At 39.8% G+C, this 16,190-nt stretch overlaps 1 protein-coding gene across 1 annotated transcript in view; it reads right to left on the bottom strand.

Annotated features, from left to right (window-relative positions):
- Positions 1–16,190, bottom strand: part of plekha7b (pleckstrin homology domain containing, family A member 7b) — a 74,001-nt gene that overhangs the window by 33,826 nt on the left and 23,985 nt on the right. Inside the window, 1 exon segment of the mRNA XM_038701184.1 lies at positions 2,101–2,184. Within this exon segment, the coding sequence (XP_038557112.1) occupies positions 2,101–2,184 (84 nt within the window).

Raw genomic sequence — 16,190 nt, 5'->3', positions numbered from 1 at the left:
TGGAAGAGATAGAGTCACAACAATACGGCAATAAAGTAAACAGAAGTTGTTTTAGAAGAAAAAGTATCCTGGAGTAGACGCTGGAGTTAAAATAGCTAAATCAATTCACTTAAAACACATTGTATAACCTACAGTGTTACTGAAGTGACCTACATCTGCACCAAAGCTGCATTTGTGATATCATCTCCTCTTCTAAATAACTTTACATCGTCTTAGCTTAAGACTGAGCTAAAACTAGAACACTCCACACACATAACTGTATTACTTAAAGCTGCTTGAAAATGGATAACGTACGACATAAAATACTGTAGGGTATGTAACTAGCAATTAAAGCTGGTGTTTGCTAAAAGTAAAAGGGAAACAGCGAAGGTGGATGAGCAAAAGAAAGATAGATCAACAGATCTATACATAGGTTGACCAGCTGTGATGATCTATTTCAAATACATGGAGTGGAGTCTTTAAGGACATACACTACCAGTCAAAAGTTTTAGAAAACTTTTGGTATTAAAATATAAGTAGTAAGTCCAGTGAAAAAAACGTTTGCAGTTTGCTGCTTACTTTAAGGTTTCATTTAAGGTTTTTCACTGGACTTTAACTACTTACTGTATATTTCAATACAAACTAGAAAAATGGGGATGTTCTAAAACTTTTGACTAGTAGTGTACCTGCCCTGGCTGTATAATTTTGGTTGAACTCCTTCCATTGGTTTGCTGTAAGCTGAACTATTTTCTTATAGTAGTTGCCAACACAGAGGTGACTGCTGTGATTTCAAGAGATCAAAGGGACAGTGGACAGTATTTAAGAAATATGTTGGAGTGTTCCTTTAATAATGAAAATTTTAATTACGTATACACAACTTTTTTATGCTTACTGTATATACAAAGACTAGGTTTCTTAACCTTGTCCTGTCAGTTGCATGACATCCTTATTGTGTTGTTGTGAGAAAGGCATAAAACTTACGCTATTCTTACGATAGCTTAAAGAGATTATGACTGGCATTTATTTCAAAGTAAAATAATCTCTCTATCACTGTTGAAAATATGCAAGTATGGCCACCTAACTTTAAAGCCCATTGTTAGTACGTAAATCCATGGCTCAACAGAACTGAACTAGGAATAATGGAAAGGTTCAGGAAATTAATGACAGTCAAGGATGCAGATGAATAACAATCAGTTTTACATTCCTCAAGAGAACATCTTTTAATTACTGAGAATGTGGAGGTCACATGCTTGTCTCTGTTGCTGCCTATAGTGGAATCTCAGCTATGCATGATCATCTTACACCAGCCAGCTTAAATACAATCAGACAACTGCTGCCTTATACTGTGCTCTGCCTGCCATACAGCTTTGATGGCTTTGCAGGATAAGATTCACACAATGACATAAAATGAAAATACAATAAAACAATGTACATGTACTGCAGTTAATGAAAACAACACAATGTCGCCATTCTAGCACAGTTCCAACTCTCAAAATTTCAGTGGCATATTGATATTTAACATACAATATTTATTGTCAAAGAAGTGTTTTGTTTTTTAAAGTTACTTGGAACATACAAATATTGGGGAAATTCTATTAATGCCCAAGTCAGAATCACACAGGCAGGTTTCCATTTTTATGACTTCATCTTCATTGAGAAAAATAGCCAAAGAAAATAAAGCTTAGCCAACATAAGCATAACTTGGCTGATTGATGAGACCGATTCATGACTCCAGATGTGATATGAACACTGTCAAAAGCACATGTTAGTGTCAGCTAACATTACCATACTAGCATTACCATAAATCCTATTAAGGCAAAACTTTGAGGAATAATACCTGAGAGTCCAAAGCACTCTCTGACAAGTGAGCAACTGGACTTGGTTGATGTTTGGCCCCCCATCCAAGAGGCTTCTTCAGTCCTTTCCTTTTGTGTTGCGACTATGACAGTAGCCTCTCAGTGCCCCACCCATCACATGACATGCTTCATCAGGGAGGGTGCGAGGCCAATTACACTGTCTATTTCTGTACTCCTACTGAATGACCTTGAACTAACCTACAGTATCTGTACATTGAAACATACAGTATACGCATCATTTCCAGGAAAAAAACAAAACACTAACCTGTCTTGCAGTGTGTATTCTGTGTTTTCAGGGGAAATCTGTCCGGTGACAGGGTGCCGAAATGATGTAGTCCTCAAGTTGTGGCTGCAGGACAGAGGACGGAGAGAAAACAAAATTAGTATCAAGTCATTACTTCTATGTGGCGGCTGGTTGAGGTTACAACAATAGTTTAGCTTTCAATAAACGCCGCAGTCAACTGGGAAAAAAATCTATGGTGGCATTGCAGCCAGGTCGGGAACCACAGCTCATATTCTTTACGCAAAGTGTAGGGATCAGCACTCTCTCATAGCCAGCTCACCAGGCTTTATTGATTTCAGTTAGATGGGGCCATTCATTGCATTAACTAGAGCATGAACGCATGTTACTGTCACAGGATAGAATAAGAAACAGACAAATGGCTAGTGGTGCTGGTGGTGAGAGGATTGAAATATTCCACCATGACTCTGCCTGGACCAGCCCTGGTCTGACACACTGAAGCAGAGTCTCTACTTCTACTTCTTTCTCATACTGTAATTGGCTGATATTTCTTATGCTTTATAAAGAGACATTTAACCCATTTTTAATCACTAATGTACTGATCTGATTCCCAACCTTATCATCTAACGATCGTGGTAGGTTAAGCTTCAATCATTCAATTTCTTGTTGTGTTTAGCTATAGTTTTCACTATACAGAAAGCACTATACACTACTACCAAGGGACTTTAAGGTGTACAGCTATCTAGGATTAGTTAGTGGCCACTGGCACTCAGTGCTGGCATCCATCATCACTTCAAAATGTGACACATCCCTTGAGACGCTGCTGGGTTTCTAATCCTTAGTGCATCTGAGACTTTTTCAATTTATTTATTTTGTATGCACATATAAAAATGTGGAGCTTCAGAAACATGTGTTCTGTAGAGACACTATGCAATGTAATGTTATGGAAGAATTTCCAGCACTGGCAACTCCTCTGCCATTACGAATATTTAGAAGCAAAGGCCTGTGTGTTCTCTCTACTCAGGTGTAGATAATCAGGAGATAGCTGTCTTGTCTTTGTCCCATTCAGGCTTGCTGAAAAAATGCAGTGAGTGTGTTAATGTACTGAACTGCAATATTATGCTTTCAAGTCTGGTTTTTGTTAGTATTGTATTTCATCCGCCCTAACCCTTTCTTATCTTCTCCCATCACCACCATACACAATTTATTACAGCAGAAAAACTATAGTACTATTCTTCAACAGAAGAAACTGCTGTGCAGAATCTAAATCCATATGCTGCTTTTTCATAAACGTACACATGGGTACAGATAAGCACATAGCGAATATCATGTTTACACTGTCCTAACTTAAAGTGTACCAAGGGTATTGAAATTACTATATATCCAGCAGTAAGGGTTGAGTCCTCTGAAGGACAGCTGCACAACGTCAGTACTATAAATGTGCAGAATGAAACAAACAGAAAGTGGTGCCTCACTGCATCACCATGCAGCTAAGGGAGGGGAGACAAACTGAGCAGGGTAGAAAGATTTATGAGCTGACATTTCAGAAAAGTTCAGAGGGCGTATGGAACAGGAATGATGCTGAGTGATTCTGCACACACAAAAAACATGGCATCAAATATAAACAATACATAAAACCTACACATACACGTGTAAACAGCTATTGATGATATTTGTGCACAAACACACACACACAGGCTTGGCCAGGCTTGTTCCTGGTAACAACTCATAATTTGCTGAGCTGCACTGGGCACACACAGCACTGCACCAGCATCCCCTGTTAATTAGGAATCTGCATTCTTTGAGGCTTTTGTTTTAGCCACATTACTTCTGAACTATTTGTCACGGAATTTGCAGCATCCCCAGTTTGTGTATAAACACTGCAGCACAGTAGGTCTGTTTGTTTGGAGAAAACTAGCTTCCATCAATGCTTGTGATAATATTGTCCCAAAGGGGAAAATGAACTGCTGCTGCAGATGAGCTGTAGCACAGTGCCTTCTACACTGTGTATTGGAGAAACAGCCAGTCAGATGTAGTTAATAGGGTTCAATGTCACGAATATGATACCGTGTAGTGACTCTGCATAAAACATGGATTGTCATAATACATTATTCAAGGTTTTGAACGATGATTTAGATCACACTGAATTGTGTGCAGTCAATCTTCAAGTGAATCATTCACAAGCACAGCAATGTTAATCAATAACTAGTCAAATACACCATGAGGATATGGTGTAAACATAGATACAGTAATACCAAGCTATAACTTACATCTCAACCTATAAAAGAGATGCTTCCAGTATTTATTATTGCACAAATAAATCTAATGAAACCAACATGCATTCAGTTATTCAGGTTATTTAGCTTCTATTTTCATTATATGATAATAATAAAGCCATGTGACTTACTATACAACAAGTTACCACTCTATTACAAAAACCTTACATTATTCCATTTTCTTATTCTACAGCTACACATACTGTGATGTAACAATTGGAAAAAGAAACCACTGACACCAAATATTTGTTCATTGGTATCATACGCTCATAATAATTCAACAGACTGAAAGATGAAAGAATCAACAAAACATTTCTACACTAGAGATATGTTGTGTCACTGTACAGTACTTATCCTAAAGGACGTTCAGTGTTAGACACCGATCAAGGGTCGGGGAAATGTTCATTCCAAAAACAGGCACTGTCTTATACCACTGGCACGTTACAGGGCCCCAAAACACTAACCATCAGGTCAAGTAGAGTTTCTGCTTCCACCAGGCCAGATAAAGACAAGAAAGAATGACATCTCTCCTTGCAGAGAGCCTCACGGGGTCTTTTCTCGATGTAGCAGTCTACAGTAGAAATGTTACGACAATGTAAACAAGGCTGAGCTCAATCCTAGCTGAGAAAAGAGGTGGCTCTTGGTTACAAAGTACCATATATAAAGTAAAAATACCAGTTCACCATTTTACCAGTTACCAGTTTAAACTTTATCCTTATAGACCCTTACAGAAGCACATTAAGGATTTTAAAGTTGAGTTTGATGTAAAGTATGCAAACCGTGAAAAGTGAGTAACCTGAGAATGTAATGGCAACCTGGTTTTGATTTCAGCCAAAGCTACTCCTGAGAAAGGTTTGAAAATCAGCAGCACTGCAGCTCAAAGCAGCCCTCTCTCTCTCAATGCTGCAACAACTGGAGTACACAGTTCAGTCCTGGCATGCCATACCAATTTTTTTCAGCAAAACAAGAGGCTCAAAGTAATCCCTATCCAACACAAGGGCTAAGTCTTGGCAGCAGGGCCGGCTGGGGCACGGCTGTGGTTTGAACACCTCTCTACTCTCTCTCTCTCTCTCTCTCTCTCTCTCTCACACACCAATAGAAACACACATCAAAGACAGGCAACACACCATCCGCTTATAGCCTCAACTCCTGTATCTATTAACACCACCCCTTTAGAAAACAAAAATCCCAATGGGAAGAAAGAAAATTCCCAAAACTGTACCCACTACTAGCACAGATCTCTCTTTGCTACTTATTATACTCTGTGTAACATGCACACAGTGGAGACAGTCTCACCTGCTGTGAGAGAGTGAATCATCATGAATCAGCTGCTAGACTCGCTGCAGTGCTGCAGGTCATGGAAACCCTCTCGGCATTATCAGCACAGGTGGAAGATGCAGAGAGGGTCTCTGGTAGCAGCTTGCATCCGCAAAGAGCAGAGTGAAGTGGAGCCAGCAGGACAAAAGCAGGAGGGGGAGCTCTTTATCTCTGCTTCCTCCTGCTCAAGCGCGCTGTCTGACAGTCTCACCCCACACTTGCTGGGCGGATGGTAGAGATGTAACTCCCTCCCATCAGGGGAATACCTCAGTTGCTTATCAGATCCTCCTCTTTTTCCATTTTCTACTTCCCTCTCTCCACCTCTCACACCCTCTTTACCAGAATTTAACTGGGTAAACATCATCTCTTACAAGGAAATAGCACAGAAGTTAGCCAGTGTTGTGGACATACTGTACCTTGGTCATCAATGCAGTCTTTAGAAAAATGTCAAACGGCTCTTTTTTACTCAGTTCAGTTACTATACAATAGTTCTACAATACACATTAGGTGTTCCATGTATACTTTTAAAGTTCACCTAAAAAACAGTGAGCAGTGAAGTCTCTTAAACACACACTCACGCACCTGCAGCATCCACATCAGCTTTAGTTAAATATCTTCTGTGCAGTCGTCAGTGTATTGGATCCTTACAACTACTTAAATAATGACCACAACAATCAACTAGAGTATTTAAACCAGGATCCGGAAATATACTGCAACTTGTAAAACAGAACTTCTTGGGCCCCTTCAAGGGCACCTCAGGGTCGTTTGTGTCTACTTTTTGAAGCACTGGTTTAACAGTAACATTGACCTGTGACCTATGCTAAGAGGGAGTTGAAACTAATCCTGAGGAATGCAGCCCAGAGGAGCAGGCGGTACCAATATACAGTAGGCCTGTGGTAAATATTGAATCTGATAGACAACCAAGGATTAGGGAAGCTAAAAAAGCAGAGATCTGAGTTTGCTGTTTTGCCCCTAGTTGTTTGCCCCCACACATTTTCAATTTAGAAGCAGTTTAATTCATGACCCTTATCTTTGATTTTAAAAAGATTCAGACATCGTAATAAACTACAACTTAAACAAGTTCCAACCCACAGAGAAGCACAGACACAAGAGCTCTTGTGGCAAGCAATTCTTTTCAGTGCTGTCAACATGGACAAGAAGAGCCTCTTGTCTCCTTCCATATAGCCTTATTAATAACCATCACAGCATCAATGTGGTGTCTGAAAACTCAAGAGGGAGAAAGAATAATGCAGAGCCAAGAATATATAATGATATCAAAAGTTTTTAAGTGCTGATATTAATCAAATGATTTTAAGTAATCAGTGAAACGTCTATAATTATTTCTAGGTCACACTCCAAACTATATGATACATAATCAGCTATCTACAACAAACTTAGTTGCAAAAAAGTATATATTAGAAAAGGCAGAACATTTCTTATTTTTGTCAGATTACATATGTTGTCATTAATGTGACATCAATACCCCTATTTAAAAGTAACATTACGGTCAAGGTTGAGTTGATGATTAAGGCATCCACTGATTGAAGATGAGCCTGTGCAGCTGAACACATAGTCAACACTTGTACCAGTGCGGTGTAATAGCTGTCATATAATAGCCTGCATTTGGCTTGACATTGTAGCTCTGAATGAAGTAAAAGTCAAATCAATGTTGTGTAACTAATCACCAGAGAAAATTTCAGCTGGGCTGCTTACTTTATTTCCAGACCAGTTCAATCAGCTGTAACATTAATATCAGTGCACACACATGATATGCTTCAGCAGAATCCAAAAAATAAGACAAAAACAAATCAGAGAGGGGCTACAGATATGAACACGAGAGGTCAAATGAGGTGCCATGAACCTATACTGAACTCTGTAATGTCATTTCTGTGTGTATGACAACCCTGCCCAGGCAGTGGGAATGTGTGACAGGACATTATAAGGTGAGAGAGAGCTATCATGGGCGTCTAGAAACACCCTGTAGCATCCGAGGCCTAGCAGGCAAAATTAATCAAGCCTTATTAACAATGGTTTGTGCACAGTATCTAGACTCAGGGAGCCATTAAGGAGATAAGCATTCAGCAGCAGGATTTGCACATGTTGACTGACCTTTATCAAATTCATAGCAGAGCACTGCAGCAGCCTCGCTCAGCTTCATTTACCAGACATTTGTGAAGAAATTATCTAGACAGAGTTACTGGGAAATTCCACTGTCACTCAGTATGGAAATGAGGGAAGCCGACCAAACACATTTCACACTGACTGGCTGGCCCTTTCCTCTCATTGCACTCATTCACTACTATCATCATCATCATCTTCAATGTATCAATGTATTCAACAGCAGAAATTCCAAGCTGAGATGACAGTATGAGACAGTTATTACAACCTTACAACAAAAGAACAGATGTGCTACAGTTGCATGTACAGTCATCTAAAATAGCATCAATGGAACAGCAAAATGCTAGTCTAAGCTCTGCTTTTGTGGAGCCAGTAGCAAAGCACTCAAACAGCATTGGGCAAAGAGTGGCAAAGACAGGCTCAAACAGGCCCAATGGAGAGCAGAAACAGGTGCAAGGACTTGCCAGTGTCTGTAGTAACCCTGTCAGACAGAGGGTTTGGCAGAAATTGAAAGAGTTGTCCCCTTCTTAATATTCAACACACACACTGTTCTGACACAGCACATTTCATTGCTGTCACAATGGTCCTTTAGGCCACGATTTTCAAAAACATAAGCAAGGCAACAGCTAATTGCACTGCAGTGAATGCAAGAAAGACTCGTGTTGGGCCAATAATAAGGAATTAGGATGCAAGAAACACTACTCTCCATGCAGAGAAACTAATTCTGAAATGAAACCCTAGGTGAAAATCTTGATATCCTGAATCCTAATCAGGGAACTAAAATCTTCTGCCAAAAATAGGTGTTGCTCTTAAGTTCCATCTCATTTCATGCCTTTTCAATTGGAACTTATATTTTCCAAACTCTCTGGGGGCAGCAAAAAAAGACAAACTGAGCCAATAACCCATATTAATATCATGTGCACAAGAAGGTTAGCTCTTGGTTGCACTGTTATAAACTTGTTATAACCTGCCTGCAGCAGGAGAGAAAATTGCCTTAGCGAGAGATGGATACCTTCAGGACTGTGAGCACATCAGCACTTCCTTTGCCCTATTGGCACAAATTTAGCTGACTGATAAATATTTATAAAGAGTGATCAAATAAATTGGAGTTTTATAATGCCTCCGACCATGACAATAAAATTACTTCCAAAGGCACTTATCTTAGACATCGATAGCAACAGGGATATGCTGCGACAAAGAAAAAAGTTGGGAAGTTTTCTGGTGCGAGCATCACACAATGAATAAATCAATGAAGGTTCCCTGCAGCTTTAGGTCAATATTTAATATCACAGATTTATTTTGCACCTTACTCACTGAATAATGATGACCAAGAGCAACCAGGAGTCTTTATTTCGTCTCTTCATTTGTGCTAACAAGAATAGCCAGAAGTGTGCCAATGTATGAGTGTGTTCTGCAGGAATGCGTGCTGGGAAAAAAAGGCTATGAGCTGTTTGATACTGCTGCACGCTTAATCGAATTTAAAATTAGGTATGATTCTAAAGGACAGCTTCACTGGTTTTCAACCCAGGCGTTACTAAATGTCCTTTTATTTATTAGTGTGCATACCCAACCTATTAATAGGTTTAGTTTTGAGAAACCAACCATTAGTGGCAGCTTCTCAGGAAGCGCATATGCGAAGTAGACAAATTGTTTGGTATACTTAACAGTGCTTTATTTAATGTTTAAATAAAGCAACTTTTGAACAACTTACTGTTTCTGGTCAAAGAGAAATAAGATCATAAAACTCAATAGAAAGCAAAGTTTGTGACCCTATGGCTCTGGAGCAAGTGCTCCAGTGCTCAGGGAAACTGGTGGATATGTCACAATGGGAATCAAACCTGGGTCTCCCACACCAAAGGCATGTGTCTTATCCACTGTGCCAACATCCATGGTGGATGTTTACAAACCTGACAAAGGGCAAATCTAAAAGTTCTAAGTAAGGGTGAGTGGGATACTCTTTATTCTCTGTTCTAGTCTGTAATGCAGCGCTGCATTTGGAATTAATATGATATAAACTGATGTATTACATAAAAATCTTAGTGACAAGGAAAGAAGATTTCCCAAAGCAAATTAATTCTTACCGTGACAAAAGCTAACAATCAGCAAAAGCATCACATACCTGTGTTAACTGAGATGACGGACAGTCTGCAAGGCACATCAGGGACATCGGGGGATTCTGTCAATTGTAGCCCTTGTACATGGATGTTATCATCTAATGACAGCACATTTTCTTATAAACAGACCATCTGAAAAAGTGATAAGCTGACAAACGAAAACAAATCAAATCTTCAATAGCCAATTTCTCTTCTCTCTCCACAGTCCTTACCCCGCTGTGATCATCCGATCAGCAGGGGAGGTTCAAAGGCATTTTTCCATTCACTGACACGCACACACACACACACACACACACAAACATACAGACACACCTCTGCCTCAGAGAGTCAAGCTTTATGATCAAAGGTCTCAGATGAGCTAAAGAACTTGTCTCCATTCTCCAGAGGCTCCATGGGTGCTATGCATGGCTTTCAACCACTATAGGTCAGAAGGAGATATAAATAAGTGGCTGACACTATGGAATTTGACCATGAAAGATGAAGCATAGTTTGATCATCACCGCAAAGTGAAAACAACGTATCAGCACTTAGCAGAACAATAACAGTTGCATGTCCTTTGTTACTGTCCAAACAGGATCTGTTAGGCTACAGTACTGCTACTGCTACTACACATTGCCAGAGCAAAGCATGAGCATTGTAACTGTGCTGTAGCAAAGCAGCACAGGATTCACCGATAGTTTTAGTCTGCTGAAAAAAAGCACGCAAACTGGAATTACTGTATGCTGTGGGAGTATGCGGTTTCTTATTTGAAATCTTCGTCTTTGTCTTCTGCAAAAATGGGAACATTTCACACACTTAGCACACCTAAAGCACGCGTTTCTCATCAGTTGTCAAGAATATTTACTGTAGTAGCACTTTGTCAGCAAATATGCTTAGCTGATAGCATATGACTTATCAGGACACACCACCACTGAACAGAAGGTTCTAGCCCAGCTCTACTATCTGACCTTTGCAGCAGACAAGAATCAGCAAGCAAGCTGTTGCTTTCTGAGAGGCAAGCTAGTCGGCTGGGAAAGCAGATTGAGATCTGGGTCCAAGCATATGATTCCAGGTCAGGTAAAAGGTTGCCAGTCCTGATGAAGGAGATCTCGACTGACTCAGTCTCTCAAATAGGGACACATACTGAGGGAACCTGATGAGAATGAAGCATGGAGAGCAACTGCCAACAATCAAAGCTGGCTGGATGATCAGCAATGGTCGCTAAATAGAATTAATGTAATCAAATCCATGTAATTATGTTCCGGTCTAGTCTACTAAGGTCTGAGACTGCTCATTACCCTTTCAAATTACTCAAAATCATTAAAACAAATATAATTATATATATTTTATTATATCTAAACATATTTTTTTCTTTCACAACCTGAGACTGGACACTTTTGCATGTGGTTACTGAACTGGAGCATCTGCTTGAGTGCTGCATGCTGTATCTCAGCAGCAAAGTCCAACCCAGATTTCAAAGCCAAACATAGCTAATCACTCATCTGTGCAATGTAGGACAGAAGAGGATGTGAAGTGCGGGGGAATGTTAAAGCTGAAAATCAGGAAGGAGATAGGCGGAGGGCTTGGAAATTGCAAGCTCCAAGCAAGACAGACCAGTGGGAATGTTGTGTTGCAAGCCTTGTTGACACTGCTGTCATCTGTAGCTAAACAAAACAAAACCATCAAGAGACCTTACTGTACAGTAACAACAGAGCACAGCAAAATCTTAAAGCACTGTAGTAGTGAATAAGTGCAATCTTAATGTAAAATAATGACAGATAACAAGGCAACCAAACCACCAATAACGAAAACCAGTCTGTTCTATTTTTAATAAAACTTAACCAATGAAGACCACCTCATAGTGTGAAATGGTGGTAACTCATTAAACTTTTATTACATCCCCAAGACAGAGACTTAAGTAGTAATTCGTTTGAATTTGACCGACTCACCCTTGAATCCCTTCAGGGAGCTCCACCCATGTGTAGGAGGCTTAACCAGCAAAATGATCATCACACTGTCAGCATAGGAATATCAGAGAGCTTGAAGTTCTGAACAATAACCAAGAAAGAATCAGACAAGATAAAGAGATGTTGGGTCCCCCACTCCTTCTCAGCCTCATTGTCCTTATACACATATATTATATAGCTCACATCTGAGTAACTTATGAACCAAAACAGATAGACATAATAGCAACAGAAAGACTTAATTCCTCCCAGGTCTTAGACATCCTGTACACACCCCATATTTCCATCTAATCTACCATCCATCAAAAAACACAGCATTCAAGAATAGCAAAGCACTATAACACAGCAAGACTGTCCATCAACTGGAAAACCAAAGATCAAGCCAATATTTTGCCAGATTTTGTTGTGCTTCAGAATAACACAAAAAATCAGCGCTCATTAGAAAAGTAAAAACGTCCAGAATCCAGAGTTACAAAACAAAAGTCAAGAAACATATGGTCAGCTTTTGTTTTCTGATCAAAGACAATAATCCTTCTAGTCACTATTCATAAGGCCATTTAATAAAAGAGCAGACCGAGACAAGGGCCCTCACTTCAAGGTATCAGCATTGTGCAGCAGAATGGCTTACATCTGTGAGTAAGTATTTTTCACTAGATAAGATAAGATAAGATATAACTTTATTAATCCCCCGTGGGGAAAATTTTGGTCAACACAGCAGCACAAAGGGATATAAAAGAACAGATGCAGTTTTTTAGAACTATCAACACTCTATTTACACTGTACAATCAATAATAATTATTTACAAACATTTACAACCAGATAAATGTCTCAGATATAATCAGGCACAAATCTGTCAGTTTGGTGCTGTGAAGCCTGATGGCTGATGGCACAAATGAGCCTCCAAAGCGCTTTGAGGCTCGGGGCTGACTATGATTATGCATCAATACATAAGGTAGCCATGTGCACCTTCCCAATTGATTCCCTATCAATCGAAAACACATACAACAGTATGTACATATGTATGTAACAGGACAACATAGAATGTAAAGTCTATCAAAACAATGATAGCCTACCTGCAGGTTGTCAATGCAAGTCCCATGCAGCAGCAGTTATCATTTGCAAGACTAACTCCAAGCATTTTTCCTTGTCAAAAGAGCTGCCTGCTCCCTGAGGTTTTACAGTACCAAATGAAAGATCTGCCGCATGTCTTGATTCAGCCAAAGTTAGGCAATCTGTCATACACATTCCCCTGAGCCCTGAGCACACACACACACACACACACACACACACACACACAACCACAGGCACAAATTGCATATGTCCATGTTCAGATTATCTATCTGATCTCTGATCCCCATAATCCTGCAACATCAAAAATAAATCAAACATCACAAAAAAAATTCTAACAGACAAGCATGGCAAAAAAAATGCAGAGAATTGTTGAGATGGCTACTCTGAATGCTTGAACAAGAAACCATACAACTAGCTAGTCACTAACTAAGTAAGTGACTAGTGTGTGTAGGTAGCTAGGTAGATAGCTTTGATGACATTTGTGAGTAGAATGGCACAGGAAGGTGTGAGTTGCAAAGTTGCAAGTAAATTGTCTAATGGGAGCCGGCCCACAGATCTCTTGGGAAAACACCTCTGTAAGAGCTGGATGTCGGGGTAACTATACTTAATAAGATCAAATACAACTGTTGTCATCTACCTCTTCTTTAAATATAATGAAATTATATCATTATATAATACATTTATATAATAACAAATAGGAAACGTCCATCCCAAGTCCTGAAAGTATGTTAAGATACCATGTTTTCATGCTGTCATCTCTTTTACCATATTCTTCTTGTAATGTAGAAAAACAGGCATATTTGAATTTTATTATATCCTTAAGGATTACATTATCTGAATCAGGGTAATCCCTGTTTTCCAATACAATTGCATGAAAGCCATGTCACGTGACAGTGCTTTTGTCCAAAAGCACAGGGGCAGAGGAAGTGCCACTGGATCCTCCAACAATCGGATTCAGCTATCCCTCATGCTGTGAAACATGTCTAAATCCTTTACACAATCATGTCAGAGGCATTATTATGGCATCCCACCACTAAATACCATCCTCCTACCCCCAACCCTCATCCGCCACACACATATAAAAGGGCACACGCACAAAAAAATCAAAGATTTGTTTTAACATTGGGGAGCTTTTGTTAGCAAGATGACAGTTGAGGAATGTATCAAATTATCCAACTGCTGTAAAATGAGCTGTAAAGCGTACTAAGAGACAAATCTATTGTTCAGACCCTTGATTACATTACATTATTCTTTAGGATTTGCTACAGTGGTAAACGATAAAGTCATCACATTTAAGCAAAATACAACAGCTACAGGATGAGAGAAATTTGATTAGTCTGGTAAATTTTGCTGCAGAGAATGTTGGCCCTGAGGGTGTGAAAGCTTAACGCAGCACATTTTACTGCATCAGGCCTGTCTTTGCAACAGTGTTTGCTTCAGTGTGTACAGTGTCTATCACATCTTTAATATGTTATCAGCTGAGGAAAACAAAGATGTTTTTGACTTCTCATCAAGATTGGCAACTACCTTCTCTTCCACTCATAATCCCTTCTTTGCAGGACAAACAGCCTGAATCAGCTCTTTTTGTGTGTGTGTGTGTGTGTGTGATGTCTGTTCTCTGCTTGGAGCTAACTGTGTCCGGTCTGGCTCCAAGCTTGGACCTCTCTCCTGCAGTTCTCATTACAGAATCTGAGCAGACACACACCACAGTGCAAAGGCAGCCACTGAACACACTCCCACTGGGGAGCTTTGTTACAGTGATACACAGGGTTAAGGCAACACAGCTACTCCATGACTGCAATGCTCAGTGGCAATGAATAATACGCAGGCACCACATGTGGCGGCCCCAGTGGCCCAAAAAACACAAATGCTTATCTATAGTAGGATGCAAACTGATTTGTTTAATGTCATTGTCTTGTTATATTATGACGTATAGTAGCAGTATAGAGGGCTCCACGTTTTTTTTGTACAGAAAGTTATCAAAGCACCGCAGGTTTCTCTCACAGTCTGTTTCCTCTAAATTGTCTATTTAATCACTGGTATTCCCCTACTCAGGCAGAACACATGAATACCATTTTTTCCAATACAGAAGTGATATAAAATACCTGATCACCTTATTTTAACACAATACACATTGTTAGAATATAAAATATATGATAAAAACAGCTCTAATAATTTAAAGCGCACTCCCATCTGTCCCTCATGGTTGCTAAAGCAAGCAGGCTATCGCATTATCATTTTATCACGCAAATTAAACAGATGGATTAAATTAATTAGATGAGGTTCCACATGACTGGCAGAGGGTAACTGAATTTAGGGGCTATTTTTAGATCTCTGTATCCTGAGAGTGTGGGGGGAGCTTGTAGAGACTTGGGAGGCTTATTAAGTCAGGCATCAGTGGAGGAAGGTAGGCCACATCTGGTGCACAGCTCTAAAACTCTTAACTGGCCAGCATAATTTTACCAGAACAGTCCCTTACCTAGAATTTCTATCCCAGTCACAGAAGCTGATCTAAATCACAGTCTGGGGAATTTAAAAGGTCACAGTCTTAATTTACAGAGAATGTACTACCTTTTCAAATACCTCAACCTTCTGTTAGGTATCATCACTATGTCTATTCTTAGAAGTATTATGTCTCCCTGGAAATGTGCACAATGTTTGTGGTTAAGGAGAGATCTCCTTCCTCTGATACTGTCTCCCCTCCATGGGTATTCCATCCCCTGCACTAATTTTAGGTGTGTAATTTTTCAGACTGAAGTGGCCCAGCCATTTAAAGCGGCACAAAGATATGACCTTGATATCAGCTAAACATTTAAGTGAAGCACTGTGTCTTTCGGCTACTTTTCACCCTGCGGTCGAGAGATGAAATGGAAAGGATGAGCTGGGCTGGGTGTGAGCGGGCTGTACTCAAAATGACTGGAAACACCAAATCAGTTGTTGGCCAGCACCCTGAGTAGAACCACACCAAGCTAAACTCAACCATTAGATAATCTATTTACAGACCACCACGCAAGACTGGACAAACCCAGTCTTTAAAGTTAGTTGAAAATGAGCTAGGTTATATATGTAGCTACTGTATATATCCTGACATGAAAATAATATCGATTCAAAGCTGACCCAAACAGTCAACCAGCTTCTATGCTGCTTGTATTAAAATTTTGCAGCCTTACTGCCTGTGGCTGAGAGCACAGCAGGAGGGCTGACCGATGAGGGAGCACATGCAGGAATGATAAATAGGCTAAGTAACCTTATTGCTGCGGCTGACATCGAGACCC

Source organism: Micropterus salmoides, unplaced genomic scaffold, assembly GCF_014851395.1.
Source record: "Micropterus salmoides isolate LMB-PRFRI ecotype aquatic unplaced genomic scaffold, ASM1485139v1 Ms_hic_scaffold_6, whole genome shotgun sequence".
Taxonomy (NCBI): domain Eukaryota; kingdom Metazoa; phylum Chordata; class Actinopteri; order Centrarchiformes; family Centrarchidae; genus Micropterus; species Micropterus salmoides.
Note: the sequence above shows the minus strand (reverse complement) of the source record. Positions and strands in the feature narration are given on the sequence as shown.